We start from the raw sequence: 16179 nt of genomic DNA on the forward strand, positions 1-16179 counted from the left end.
GTTTACAAATTCCCAGCATTTACTCCTAACTTAATGCATTCAATAATACAACTCGTGACATCAACTTTTATATATCAACTTAAGTGATACGTAAAGAAAAAAGGTACATGACAGAAAAAAAATGAATAACTTTTCTAAAAAAAAGGGTTAAAAAGAGTTAAAAACAACTATTAAACCATGCAGAATGGTTTAATTTGTCTCTATTTCTTACTTGAATTTTATTTAAACTTCACTTATTTGCACTTCTGCAACAGATGGAAGTTTGTTCCGGCCATCAACCACCTGCTGGCTGAAGCCAACTTTCACACATCTATCCTGCAACCATTCTTCCCCAGTTTGCATTTATGCTCTCTCATGTGTATAGGCTGAGCAAGAGGAAGAATGCCATCAGCGTTGAGCTTGCTCAATCTGTTCAAAGCCTTAAACACCTCAATCAGATCACCTGTGAGGCAATCTAATTGAGATCCTGATTTTCCAGATGCTGCACTTTGCAGTAATGAAGCCTTTTTTGGTAAGACTACCCTTTTGTCCCCTTCACCAATCTGTTGCCCTTCTCTGCACCCTTTTCAGCAGATCTACATCTTTCCTAAAATAAGGTTTCCAGACCAGTATGTGTTATTCAAGATACAGCCTAACCAAAAGTAAGGGTTGACTCCTTTGGGAATTGAACTTACGGCCTTCACATTATTAGCACGACACTGACCTAAGGGATCCTTAATGTTTTGTCATTCTTCCCATTGCACACTAGAGGAATTTCAGTTTTAGTATGGATTCTAATTAGTCAGTATCAGGTGAAGGGAGTAAGTTCCCACATGAGCTGTTCTTGCTTTTTTAGCTTACATGAAAATTAGTTGGCAAACACACATTTTTACTGCAAAATACGAAATAAAAACTATGAAATAGGATATCATATGAACTGGTACACCATGACCAAAGTAGTAGATGCACTAAAAAAAAAAAGGAAAAAAAAAGACATTCCTTGTGAGTGCGATGAGTATGCCTGTCACAGTTTTTCCTCACTCTTCCCATGGGCATTTCAGAATATTTCATTGTGAAATGTCTTTCTTTGCCAAAAGGAAAAATAATGGAATAGAAAATACTGCCCAAAAATATTCTCCAGTCTGGTTAAATGACATTTGGACTACATATGAATTTCGTATTGACAAAAAATAGTTATCTTTTCACTACCTGTTGACTAAGTATATATTCTCTTCTTAGAATTACAAAATTTTCCAGTTATTTATTTATTTATTATTTCCTTTTAGTCACACCTAGGTGGGTTAGATGAAGCTGAAACTAGAAGGCGGCAGCGGCGACAAAGGTATCGACAAAGACAGACACAACGCATGTTAGAGCCTTTGGAACAGACAGGCCAAGAAGAAAATCCTTCAACAAACAATGAGGATGATGTTATTCAAATTACTGGAATGCCACAACGTTATAGAGGCCCATTTAATAGATTATTTTATCGTAGTGAAAGACCCACTGCGTACGATTTTTTTTTTTTAACTAATACTATCTATACTGTATAATTCCTGAATAAGATCTAATCACTATTAGCTTTTAATGCATCTTTTGTGTTTGGACATTTCCATAATTTTTTTAAAATTATTTATTTAATAAGAACTTCCATTAAATTTCCACTGTATATATGCATGTGTACAACATTTCAAAATTCCCATGTTAAGAAAACTGTGGAAAACTAGTTAGTTTAGTTCAGTACATAAGTCACCAGTGATTGGACAGACTGAAAATGGGAGTGGCATAACTAGGAAGAAATTTAGGCATAGTTATAAGCACTTGAAGCAGTGAAAATTTAAAAATTTGACAGTTGAAGGTGAAATTATAAGATGACAGTTGTGACAAATGAATGTAGTAGTAGTATGTGTTAGAGCCATTGAAATAGACAAACAAAGAAAAAAAATTCTTCACTTGGAACGTCAGATAAGTCACCTTTTATAACCTATTGTGCAGAATTCAGTAAGTCAATTGCCAGGCACTTTTGTTAAAATAATGTTTGCAATAACAATCTTCAATTGATCTTCTAAATTCTACTTAGCATATATGGGCGCCTCCGTAGCCAAGTGGGCAGGAGCAGCAGTGCGTAGCACACGCTTCTTGATCAGACCGGGGTTCGAGCCCGTGACCACCAAATACGGAGGATGCGGAAAGGTCAGGAAATGATCACCGCATATCCCCGGAGCAATATGGCCTTAGTTGCTAATGCTCCTGAAAACCAAATAACAACAACAATTAACATATATGAATAGTAGTAGTGGCATGTGATGCAAGAAAGCAAGTGTATGAGCTTATGCAGCATCAGCCAAAAAAAAAAAATCACACCATTCCCTCCAAATGCCTGTCCAGTTCCTCCTTAAATTTATTTAACCTATCAACTTCCACAACGACAGATGGAAGTTTGTTCCAGCAATTAACCACCCACTGGCTAAAGGCAAATTTCCGCACATCTATTCTACATGTCTTTTCTTAATTTGAATTTATGCCCCCTTAGGTTCGTAATCTGAACAAGTGGAAGGATCCCATCAGAATTTAGCGTGCTCAACCCTTTCAAGGCCTTATACGCCTCAATCAGATCACCACGCAGGTGCCTAGTCTCCAGCCACTGCAATTTGCAGAACTTAAGCCTCTCTTGGTAAAGAGGATTCCTTCATTCCCCTCATCAATCTTGTTGCCCTTCTCTGTACACGCTCAAGCAAATGTACATCCTTCCTAAAATGAGGCCTGTACACAGTACTCAAGGCGTGGCCTGACCATTACCTTATACAGAGGGACAATCACCTCCTTTTCCCTGCTAGCAAAATTCCTATATATCATTGACAAAACCCCATGACCAGCCTGTCTGCATTGCTCAGAAAACTTCATATCTGACTGCACAATTACTTCCATAATAAAATCAGTATTAGGAGAAAATGAGCAACAAAGTCACAGAAAGTTCAGATAAGTGTGATATTTTAAATACACTATAGGTAAAAATGTGTCATATAAGAATACTAAAATCCAAACAACGGGTTCAACCTTGAATGTTTCATAAATGAACTCATCTTTGTTTATCTACAGTGCACAGTATCATATTTAATTTTGCAAACTCTGGTTGAAATGGCTTAAAAATGAAAGAAAATTATGCTAACCATTAAGCAAAAAGAACTGCAATTTGGAAAGAGGGGAAAAACAAGGAAAGAACATTATAGTTTTGTGTGTGTGTGTGTGTGTGTGTGTGTGTGTGTGTGTGTGTGTGTGTGTGTGTGTGTGTGTGTGTGTGTGTGTGTGTGTTATGAAGAAAAGTGTGTATGAAAGTCAAGATTGAATTTCGGATTATCTGTGTTCTCTCGATTATTCATGCTTCTCAGTTATTTCAGATAATCATGAGTTTATTGAATTTATATTTTTTACGATACTTCTGTAATCAGTGTTGGAGACAGAAGCCATTAAATAGAAACTGTGTAATGATAACACCTCCCCCCACAAACCATGGAATATAAAGTAGACTACAGTTAACTTATTCTATTCATGGCCTGATAACAGAAGATATATTTGTTATTGATTCTGTATCAGCAATTTTGCTCAATGAAGGAGAAAAAAATGTATTCTTTAAGATTAAAAGAAAAATGTTATTTTTTACTTTTTTTTTTTTTTTTTTGTTTTATTGGTTGGTGGACAAGAACATTTTTAATTAATTTTAACTAAATTAAAAAACTAAATAAACAGTACTCCAAGCGATTCTGTTGTGCAAACTAATGTTTAATTGTTGCACTCTATCAAATGTTCTGGTATACTTGTATATTATACTTGTACTTGTATATTATATTATACTTGTATATATCATCACGTGCTATAGAATAAAATTGTTTGTTTGAACAAATAAACAATAACTTAACAGTTCTTGTGGCATTTTGGTAGCAATTAGTGACTACCTTTTTCAACTGCTGTGGACTTGAACTGTAGTTCTTGGGAACTAGAAACAAATTATGAAAATGAACAAAATTAAACTGTACTTTATTGTTCAAGGTATCTGGGCACATTCATCTTAAGTATGCAATCATGTGTGTAATTTTTGCTGTGTATTTTTGTGGAGTGCTTTGATTAAACATTAATTTTCAAAATAGAATGATAGAACTGTTAATTTAGTTTCTTAATTTAATACCTAGTTTTAATTCATGTTTTGTCTTACAAGTGCTATTATTATTACTCTTATTATTAATAGGGGTGAATGATACAAAGAAGCAAGCTTATACAGCATAAGTCAAAATGAAATACTACTCTTCTCATCTGTACATCCCTTCTAATATGCCTAATCTTTCCTTATTTTTACTCACTTTCTGGCTGAAAAGCAAATTTTTGCACATCTCTCCTCAGTTTTATGCTCTTTTGTGTGTGTGTGTTGTACAAGAAAAGAGTAAGATTACTGTCATCAACTTTGCTCAATCCATTTAAAGCCTTAAACACTTCAGTTGGTCTCTTCACAAATGCCTAGTTTCCAAGTGCTGCAATTTGTAGACCAGAAGTCTTTCATGGTAAGAGTATTCTTTTGTGTTCTTGAGATTATCTGATTGCTCTTCTCTGCAATCATTCCAAGAGATCCACATCCTTAAAATGAGGCTTCCAGACCTGTAAACAGCACTCAAGATACAGCTTAACCATTGCCTTATAAAATGGGATAATCACCTCCTTGTCTCTGCTGGTAAAGTTTTTGTATTATCATTGAAGAGTCCTATGAGCTGTTCTAGCAGCCTGTCTAAACTGCTCAGAGAGCTTCATGTCAGACTGTACAATTACCCCGGGTTCTCTCATTCTCCATCACCTTGAGTGTGGTAACATCAAATTGGTATATTATTCTGGGATTGCTGCTGCCCATATGCAGTAAATTACATTCATCAATGTTAAATCTCCATTTTCACTTCTCAGTCCGTCTGCCCAATTTTTCTAGGTCTTGCTGCAGGAGTATGCCTTGATTCATATCATGAATCACCCTACCAACCTTTGTTTATCAACTGCAAACTTAGACAATAAGCTTAATATTCCTTAATCAGTATTGTTAATAAATATTGTAAACAGTAAAGGGCATGCCACTGAATCCTGACGGATTCCATGAATAATATTAGTTCAAGAGGAGTAGTGCCCATTTACACTCATAAGCCAAAACATTGATCCTCCTTGTCTTCCTAGGTATTGTGGGATGGTGGAACGCATGCCACAATATTTAGGAGTGAAATCATTGACCAATGCAGCATATATAGTGACGACATGGTAGTGCCTATCAATTTGTCAGTATGAAGCCCTTGCAATGGGGAAAGGGAAGGACCTGATGGAGTTTGAGTGGAGAATGATTTGTAGCACTAGGAAGGCTGGGCTGGCATCCCAAAAACCTGGCATCCCAGGCATTGTCAGCTTTTTTGCCCCTGTAGTGAAGATCTGATGGAAATAGTCTAAAGAGGGAAATAGGACCACCAAACATGCTAGGACAAGGAGATCACCACTGGTTGATAGGCAAGGTAAATGCTGGTTGGCACATGCTGTCTGCGACAACAGACAGTTCACGATCCCTCAATTAATGGCAGACTACAACCAGGGTGCACAGAGAAACGTTTCTGAGCACACCATCCATGGACACGCTTGCGGATGGTCCTGTGGAGTAGGTAAATTGTCATGTGTCCATGTTGATTGACCATCATCGACATCTCTGCTTGCAGTGGGCACAGGAGCACCTATCCTAGCTGGAAAAAGAGTCGCCTGGTCTGATGAATCAAGGTTCCAGCTCCGTCATGCCAATGCACGGGAACATATTAAGTGGTGAGCCAGTGAACAGCTGCAACCAGACTCCATGGTTGGATAAAAATAGGTTGACTGCAGTGGTATCACAGTTTGGAGGGTGTTTTCATGAATATCACTGGGTCCCGTCATCTCCATTGAACATACCCTCAATGCCAAATCCTGGCATTGTTTTGGATCAAGCTTTTCCCAACATGGTGACTGTGTCTCTAGATAGCACTGGACTCTTTCAACAAGACAATGCCCCCATTTCACAAGTCCTGCATTGTACAGGAATGGGTGAAGGAGCATGTACAAGCATTTTGTGTGTTTCCGTGGTCGCCATGATTGTTTTCTAAATCAGCATGTTCGGGAGGCAACTAGAGGGAGCAATACTCTTGATTTGATTATCAGTAGTGATTCTTCATGCATTAAGAATCTGCAGACACAGGAACCACTAGGAGGCAGTGATCACAGTGAACTGAAGTGGGATTTACTCAAGGAGGTAACTACTATCAGGGGTAAAGGGAAGGGCTATTGCTTTCGTAAATGCGACTACGATGGTCTGAGACAGTATTTAAATTCTATACAGTGGGACCAACTGATGATGTTACCAACAGCAAACTCAAAATGGGAAGCATTCAAAGAACTTATCTTGGAAGCTACTAGGCTTTACATACCAACTAAGAAATACTGTTCAAGGTTCAGGCCTAAATGGATGTCAGATGAACATCCATGATAATGAGACATATGGCAGAGAAGAAAAATGCATGGGATACATATAAATTAACATGTGACACAGAAGCCTATGATAGATATAAGTTGATCTGTAACCAAGTTACAAAGGAGGTTAGGCAGGCAAAGGCAGATTACGAGAAATCTTTGGCAACGGATGCAAAGAAAAACAGCAAGGAGTTCTTTACTTATGTAAACTCTATAAGGAAAGGGATGAATCACATTGGTCCACTTGATATCGATGGTTCAACTGTTCATGATCCTGCTCAGGGAGCTAACAAACTAAATCAATATTTTGCATCTACGTTCACACATGAGGAGTTATTCAGGAAGGGGAATGCCATAGATGAAGTAAACACTGGCAATGAGCTAGATGATCTTGTAATAATTGAGAGTAAAGTGGAGGAGAAATTGTTGAAGATAAATACAAGAAAGGCACCTGGGGTGGATGGGATCTATCCAGTTATATTAAAGGAGGCAGCAAAGGAAGTAAGCAATCCGTTAGCCATAATTATGAGAGCTTCCGTGGACTCAGGGGAGGTACCCACAGACTGGAGATGTGCAAATGTAACCCCAATTCACAAAGGAGGATCAAAGGCTGACACAAGTAATTATAGACCTGTGAGTTTAACTTCTGTTCCAGAAAATTAATGGAGGCACTGGTTAAAGAAGCACTGCATGATCATTTTGACAAGACTTCAGTTATAGCTCAGACACAGCATGGTTTTGTTAAGGGAAGGTCTTGCCTGACCAATTTGATTGGATACTATGATGTAGTCACAAAAGAATTGGATGCAGGGAATAACTTTGATATTATATATTTGGATCTTAGAAAGGCTTTTGATACTGTTGCACATGGAAGACTGCTGCACAAATTGGAGCAGTGTGGCATTGGAGGCAAATTGTTGCTATGGATAAAGGGATGGTTGGGAGGCAGAAGACAGAGAGTGGTAATTAATGGACTCTGCTCGTCGTGGACTAATGTTATTAGTGGAGTCCCTCAGGGTTCAGTGTTGGGTCCATTGTTGTTTTCTGTATTTATAAATAATATTGATGAAGGTATATCAAGCTTAATGTCCAAGTTTGCAGATACAAAGGTTGGCAGGGTTGTTAAGGATGCTACTGATGCTATGCTGCTGCAACAGGATCTGGAAAGGTTGAGCAAATGGGCTGAGAGGTGGCAAATGAAGTTTAACATTGACAAATGTAAAGTACTACATATGGGAAACAGCAACCCCAGAGCAACGTATCAACTCTGTGGTACTACACTGACAGTGGTAGAGAATGAAAAGGACCTGGGGGTAATTCTGCGGTACTACACTGACAGTGGTAGAGAATGAAAAGGACCTGGGGGTAATTGTGCAGGCAGATATGAAGTTCTCTGAGCAGTGCAGACGGGCTGCAAGAGTAGCTCATTGTGTCTTATCAATGATATACAGGAATGTTTCTAGCAGGGATAGGGAGGTGATTATTCCCTTGTATAAGGCAATGGTCAGGCCGCACCTTGAGTACTGTATACAGGTCTGGAGGCCTCATTTCAAGAAGGATGTAGAGCTGCTGGAACGAGTACAGAGAAGGGCAACAAGGTTAGTGAACGGAACAAAGGGTTGCTCTTACGAAGAAAGGCTTAAGTTTTGCAAATTACAGTGTCTGGAGACTAGGCACCAGCGAGGTGATCTGATTGAGGTGTAGAAAGCCTTGAGTGGTTTGAGCATGCTCAATGCTAATGGGATACTGCCTCTTGCTCAGAATAATCACCTGAGAGGGCATAAATTCAAATTGAGGAAAGACAGATGTAGGATAGATGTGCGGAAATTTGCCTTTAGCCAGCGGGTAGTTGGTTGGTGGAACAGACTTCCATCCCTTGTTGTGGAAGTTGATAGCCTAAATAAATTTAAGGCTCAGCTGGACAGCAGGTATTTCGAACGAACGGAGGGGTGAAGTGGATTTTTTTTTTTTTTTTTTTGGCTGATGCTGCATAAGCTTGCTTTCTTGCATCATATGCCTCTACTAATGCTAATGTTCTGTCCAGCTGGTACATGATACCCGAGGACATCCTTCATAGTCTCGTGGAGATGATGCCATGCCAGGTTTAGGTGATTATCATGGCAAAAGGCAACTCAATGTTCTATTAGGTAGGTAGTCATAATATTTTGGCTGATGAGTGTATAACTACCCTCTGTCTTCTGCCACTCAGTCATCCCTTTATTCATAGTAGTAAATTGTTTTTAATGCTGTATTGCTGCAATTTGTAGCAGCAGCAAATACTGCAGCAGTATTTTGTGCAGAACAGTATTAAAAACTTTACTGAAATTTAAATATATGATGTCAAAATTGTTTGCATCCAGTTCCTTTTTTACTGCATTATAGTAGCTAATCAGATTAGTCAGACAGGATCCCCCTTAACAATCATAAGAATCTGCAGATAAAGGAACCACTTGGTGGCAGTGATCACAGCGTACTGATGTGGGATTTACTTAAAGATGTAACTACCATCAGGGAGTAAAGGGAAGGGATTTTGCTTTCGTAAAAGTGACTACAGTGGTCTCAGATTTTTTTTAATTTTATGCAGTGGGATCAACTGATGATGTTACCACAAATTCTGAATGGGAAGCATTCAAGGAATTAAACTTGGAAGCTACTAGGCTTTTCATACCAACTAAGAAATACAGTTCAAGGTTTAGGCCTAAACGGATGTCAGATGACCTAATGAGACTTGTGGCAGTGAAAAAAAAATGCATGGGCCACATATAAATTATCAGGAGACACAGATGCCTATGGTAGATATAAGGTAGACTGTAATCAAGTCACAAAGGAGGTTAGGCAAGTGAAGGTAGATTATGAGAAATCTTTGGCAAGGACACAGAAAAACTGCAAAGACTTCTTTACTTATGTAAACTCTAGAAGGAAGGAGATGAATCAGATTGGTCCACTTGACAGCAACAGTTCAATTGTTGATGAACCTGCTGAGGTTGCTGACAAAACTGAATGAGTATTTTGCATCTACATATACACATGAGGAGGTCTGTAGGGAAGTGGAGTCCAGAAGATTATCAAACTCTAACAGAGAACTAAATGATTTTGTAATAACTGAAAGTAAAGTGGAAGAGAAATTGTTGAAATTAAACATAAGAAGGACACCTTGTGTGGATGGGATCCATCCAGTTATTTTAAAGGAGGCAGCAAAGGAAGTAAGCAAAACCTTAGCCATAATCATGAGAGCATCCTTGGATTCAGGGGAGGTCCCCACAGACTAGAGATTTTTTTTTTTTTTTGGGCTGATACTGCATAAGCTTGCTTTTTTGCATCATATGCCTCAACTAATACTAACAAACACATGCAGTATTTCCATATAATTCCATTCCTGTTAAGATGATCCTGCAGTACTTTCCTTAACCACTGATTACATTTTGTGAACAGAAGTCAAGTCAAGCTTACAGGTCTGTAATTGCTCACATCATCCTTTGATCCCCTATTGCGAATAGAAGAAACATTTGCATACCTCCAATCAATAGGAGCCCTCCCCAGTTCCAAGAATGCTCTCATAATTATAGCCAAGCGTTTGCTTACCTCATTTTCTGCTTCTTAGTTATCACAAAATCATTTAGCTTCCAGTTTGTCAGCAACCTGAACAGGATCATCAATAGTTAGGCTATTCATATCTACTGAGCCAATGTTGTTCATTCCTTTCCTTCTAATTATAACACAGGCAAAGAATTCTTAGCCACTTTTATTTGCATTTTCAGCCAAGAACCTTCTCATAATCCCCCTTAGCTTGCTTTGCCCTCTTAATGACTTGATAGCATTAGTAAAGGCACATGATGCAAGAAAGCAAGCTTATATAGCATCAGCCAAAAAAAAAAGAAAAGAAAAAAATCTAATTTCACCCATCCACTAGTGCCAAATGTTTGTCTAGTTCGGCCTTGAATCTGTTTAAGCTATCAACTTCTACTAACTACAGATGGAAGTTTGTTCCAGCAATCAACCACCCACTGGCTAAAGGCAAACTTCCGCACATCTATCCTTCAACTGTCTTTCCTCAGTTTGAATTTATGCCCTCTCAGGCAATTATTCTGAGCAAGAGGAAAAATCCCATCAGCATTGAGCATGCTCGAACCATTCGAGGCTTTATACACCTCAATCAGATCACCTTTCAGGTGCCTGGTCTCCAGACACTGTCATTTGCAAAACTTAAACCTTTCTTTGTAAGAACAACCCTTTGTTCCATTCACTAATCTTGTTGCCCTTCTCTGCACTTGCTCCAGCAGCTCTACATCCTTCCTAAAATGAGGCCTCCAGACCTGTATACAGTACTTAAAGTGTGGCCTGACCATTGCCTTACACAAGGGGATAATCACCTCCTTATCCCTGCTAGAAAAAATTCCTGTATGTCAATGTTAAGACACAATGAGCTACTCTTGCAGACAGTCTGCACTGCTCAGAAAACTTCATATCTGCCTGCACAATTACCCCCAGGTCCTTTTCATTCTCTGCCACTGTCAGTTTAGTACCACACAGTTAATACATTACTCTGGGGTTACTGCTTCCCGTATGCAGTACTTTACATTTGTCAATTTTAAACTTCAGTTGCCACCTCTCAGACCATCTCAACTTTTCTAGATCCTGTTGCAGCAGCAGCGTACTGTCATTAACAACCCTGCCGACCTTCGTATCGTCTGCAAACTAGGACATTAAGCCTGATATACCATCATCAATATCATTAATAAATACAGAAAACAATAAAGGATCCAACAATGAACCCTGAGGGACTCCACTAATAACATTAGTCCATGAAGAGTAGTGTCCATTGATTACCACTCTGTCTTCTCCCACTCAACCATCCCTTTATCCATAGCAGCAATTTTCCTGCAATGCCACACTACTCCAATTTGTGCAGCAGTCTTCCATGTGCAACAGTATCCAAAGCCTTTCTAATATCCAAATATATGATATCAGAGTTATTCCCTATATCCAGTTCCTTTTTGGTCACTTCATAGTATCCAATCAAATTGGCCAGACAACACTTCCACTTAACAAAACCATGCTGTGTCCGAGCTATAATTGAAGTCTTGTCTAGATGATCCTGCAGTGCTTCTTTAACCAGTGCCTCCATTAATTTCCCTGGAACAGAAGTCTCTAATTACGTGTGTTGCCCTTTGATCCTCATTTGTGAATTGGGGTCACATTTGCACATCTCCAGTCTATGGGTACCTCTCCTGATTTCAAGGAAGCTCTCATAATTATGGCTAAGCGTTTACTTACTTTGTTTGCTGCCTCCTTTAATATAACTGGATAGATCCCATCCACCCCAGTTGCCTTTTTTTCATGTTTATCTTCAACAATTTCTCCTCCACTTTGCTTTCAGTTATTGCAAAATCATCTAGCTCAGAGTTTAATTCACCTCTGGCATTCCCCTCCCTGAATAACTCCTCATTTGTGAATGTAGATGCAAAATACTCATTTAGTTTATTAGATACCTGAGCAGAATCATCAACAATTGAACCATCAATATCCAGCGACCCATCTGATTCATCCCCTTCTAGAGTTTATATAAGTAAAGAACTCTTTGACGAACTCTGATAGAAGACAAGTTTGCACGTACTTTAGGTTTATGTTTTCCCTGCTATTTTATAATCCCATGCATTTTTTCTTCTCTGCCACTAGTCACATTAGTTCATCTGACGTCCATTTAGATCTAAACCTTGAACAATATCTCTTTGTTAATATAAAAGCTTAGTTGCTTCTATAATTACTCCCCTGAATGCCTCCCATTTATAATTTGCATTTGGTAACATCATCACATGATCCTCTGAAAAGAATTTAAAAACTGCTTGTCTCCTTTACCCTCAACAGTAATTTTCATCTTTAAGTCGATCCCACATCGATATATTATGATCACTGCCACTAGTGATTCTTAATGCATCAAGTCACCTTGATAATCAGGTCAAGAGTACTCTTTCTTTTGTTGCCTCTCTAACATGCTTTTTTAACAAGAATTTGCAGATAAAGAAACTACTGGGTGACAGTAATCAAAATGAACTGATGTGGGAGTTACTTAAATTTGTAACTACCATCAAGGCTTTTGCTTTCGTAAAGGTGACTACAGAGGTCTGAGACAGTTTTTAAATTCTGTACAGTGGGATCAACTGATGATGTTACCAATGTTGAATTCTAAATGGGAAGCCTTCAGGGACTTAATTTTGGAGGCTACTAGGTTTTTCATTCCAACTAAGAAATACTGTTCAAGGTTTAGACCTAAATGGATGGCAGATGAATTAATGAGGCTTGTGGCAGAGAAGAACATTGTAGGGGATGCATATAAAGTATCAGGTGACACAGAAGCCTATGGCAGTTTTATGAACTAGTCTGTGATCAAGTCACAAAGGAGGCTAGGCGGGCAAAGGCAGATTACGAGAAATCTTTGGCAAAGGATGCAAAGAAAAACAGCAAAAAGTTCTTTACTTATGTAAACTCTATAAGGAAAGAGATCAATCAGATTGGACCACTTAACATAGATGGGTTGACCATTGATGATCATGCTCAGGTAGCTGATAAACTGAATGAGTATTTTTCATCTACATTCACACATGAGGAGTCATTCAATGAGTTGAGTGCCAGAAGTTTATCAAATGCTAACAGGGAGCTAAGTGATTTTGTAATAAATAAGAGCAAAGTGGAGGAGAAATTGTTGAAGTTAAACATAAGGATGGCACTTGGGATGGATGGGATCTATCCAGTTATATTAAAGGAAGTAAGCAAATCCTTACTTCCTTTAATATAATATAATAGCTTCCTTGGACTCAGGGGAGGTCCCCGTGGACTGGAGGGGTGCAAATGTGACCCCAATTCACAAAGGAGGATCAATGGGTGACACACGTAATTAGAGACTTCTGTTCCAGGGAAATTAATGGAATCACTGGTTAAAGAAGCATTGCAGGATCATCTAGACAAAACTGCAGTAATAGTTAAGACACAGCATGGGTTTGTTAAAGGGAGGTCTTGTCTGACCAATTTGATTGGATACTATGATGTGGTTACAATGGAACTGAATGCCAAAAATAATTTTGATATCATATACTTGGATTTCAGGAAAGCTTTTGGTACTGTTGCACCTGAAAGACTGCTATACAAATTGGAGAGGTATGTCATTAAGGGTAAGTTGCTACAATGGATAAAGGGATGGTTGAGTGGCAGACAACAGAGAGTGGTAATCAATGGGCACTGCACTTCGTGGACAAATGTTATTAGTGGAGTTCCCCAGGTTTCGGTGTTGGGCCCATTGTTTTGTATATTTATTTATCAATGATATTGATGAAGGTATATCAGTGTTGGACACTGATATACCTTCAGTTGCAAACTTGGACATTGTTTAATGTCCAAGTTTGCAGATGATACAAAGGTTGGCAGGGTTGTTAACGACAGTAAAGACAGTATGCTACTCCAACTGGATCTAGATGTTGGGAAAATGGGCTGAGAAGTGGCAACTGAAATTTAACATTGACAAATGCAAATTACTGCATATGGGTAGCAGTAACCGAAGAGAAATGTACCAACTGTGTGGTACTAGACTCAGGGAAGTGGAAAGTGAAAAAGACCTGGGGGTAATTGTGCGCTCAAATATGTAGTTCGCTGAGCAGTACAGATGGGCTGCCTGGGCAGGTCATGGAGTCTTTTCAATGATATATAGGAATTTTGCTAGCAGGGACAGGGAGGTGATTATCCCATTATACAATCCAATGGTTAGGATACACCTAGAGTAGTGTGTACTGGTCTGGAGGCCTCATTTTAGGAAGGATATAGAGTTGTTAGAATGAGTACAAAGAGGGGCAACAAGATTGGTGAGGGGAACAAAGGGGTGCTGTTACCAAGAAAGGCTTAAGTTTTATAAATTGCAGCACCTGGAGAGTAGGCACTTGTGAGGTGATCTGATTGAGGTGTATTAAAGGCCTTGAATGGGTTGAGCAAGCTGAATACTGATGGGATTCTTTCTCCTCTCAGACTAAGAACCTGAGGGGGCACAGTTTCGAATTGAGGAAAGATAGTTGTAGAATAGAGGTGCGGAAATTTGCCTTTAGCCAGCAAGTAGTTGATTGGTGGACCAGGCGTCCATCTGTTGTGGAAGCTAATAGCCTAAATAAATACAAGGTTGAGCTGGACAGGCATTTGGAACAAATGGAGTGAAATGGAACGTGTTTTTTTTTTTTTTTTGGCTGATGCTGCATAAGCTTGCTTTCTTGCATCGTATGCCTCTACTAATGCTAATGCTGGTGTAGATAACAGTCCAATAAATGTAGAAACTTTCTGCTATTGTGTGAGTGACCAACTCACAAGTTCTATTTTATATCTGAAAAGTTAAAGTTCCCCATCATAAACATTGCAATCTATATGCCCACTCTACCTGCTAGAATAGCTTTTCATTGTACCCTTCACAGTTATTTGGCCTATAGCAGACTCCTACTCTCATTTTAGTTTTCTCAGTGCATATGTCATACAAAGCTGACTTAACATTGCACTGGCCACCCACGTCATTTCAGTGCACTGCTTTAGATTCTGTGTGCTCCTTAACCAAGAGCATTACCCTCTCCTGTCTTGCATATCATTGCTGTACACATTATATTCAAGTTCCACATCCCTGATGTCTCAGGGGTACCATGTTTCCAATATCCCTACTATGTCTGAATTTGAAGATTTAAACCAGTACTTCAAATTCATCAAATTTGTTTACTATACTCGCATTAATGTACAAGCAAATATATATGCATCTGTTTTTGCTTTTAATAATCATGGCACAGCCCACGTATTTTCTTTCCTACAGAGACCCTCTCCAGCAGGCCTTGTAATATTTGACAACTCATTTTTCAGGTTGCTGTATGCCCTGACAGAAGCAGTGCATGAATCACTTTCACCTCTGATTGTGGCTGCTGTTAATCTATTAGGTTGTGTATTTTCCCAAGGCTTGCAGTTTTCGAACCCACTTAGCACTGCCTCGATAGCATTAGCAAATATTTATTCCCCTTCCATATAAGTGTATCCTATCCCTGCCCTGTAAAAATGGTCACTCCTTTAACAGTGGGCTCTCAGTACAGGCCATGCTGAGAAAAATTCTACCTCATGAGCCTTGCACAGTGCCAAGTTGATTACTAGGGTCTCATAATGTGCTGTCTGTGTGGGCAGAATTGCAGGATTTTCAAATTTAATCCTAATTCTTGACTTTTACTCAACAGTGCCCTGTACTTGTAAAATAAATCCTCACATCTCCTACTCTTAACACTTTTGCTGCTGGCTTTTCTGACAACACGTTCAACTCAAGATTGAAAACTGTGGGATTAAGTCAGTCTGAACTGGAAAGGGCAGAAACATTTTTGGGCTTTCTTCACACTATGACTGAATTAATCAACTACCTCAGTGAAGGTTGCTTAACATAAATGTCTGGTTTTTCTTTTTTCAAAGTTCTAAAAATAAGGTGGTTCTCCCACCAAGTGGATTAAAATCTGAAGCTACATATTTGCTTTCAAGAAACAGTGAACATGTTAATATCATTAGTACTAACTTTTACAATGATATCACCTTTTGCCCATAAAAGATGGTAGTTTCTCTGCATCATCAGCTTTAGCCCGTGGTAGATAACCCTGGTCATATTACTTATCCTTTTTACACAATGTATTTCCCATGTTAGTA

General features: G+C 38.8%; 1 protein-coding gene across 1 annotated transcript in view; it reads left to right on the top strand.

Moving 5' to 3' along the window:
• The window catches only part of LOC150088808 (E3 ubiquitin-protein ligase RNF115-like), a 166114-nt gene that overhangs the window by 72139 nt on the left and 77796 nt on the right, over positions 1 to 16179 (top strand). Inside the window, exon 4 of the mRNA XM_090370911.1 lies at positions 1266 to 1489. Coding sequence (XP_090227037.1) covers positions 1266 to 1489 — 224 coding nt within the window. The remainder of the gene's footprint in view (positions 1 to 1265; positions 1490 to 16179) is intronic.

The sequence above is a fragment of the Mastigoproctus giganteus genome, chromosome 3 (assembly GCF_048544385.1).
Source record: "Mastigoproctus giganteus isolate SK-2022 chromosome 3, ASM4854438v1, whole genome shotgun sequence".
Taxonomy (NCBI): Eukaryota; Metazoa; Arthropoda; class Arachnida; order Uropygi; family Thelyphonidae; genus Mastigoproctus; species Mastigoproctus giganteus.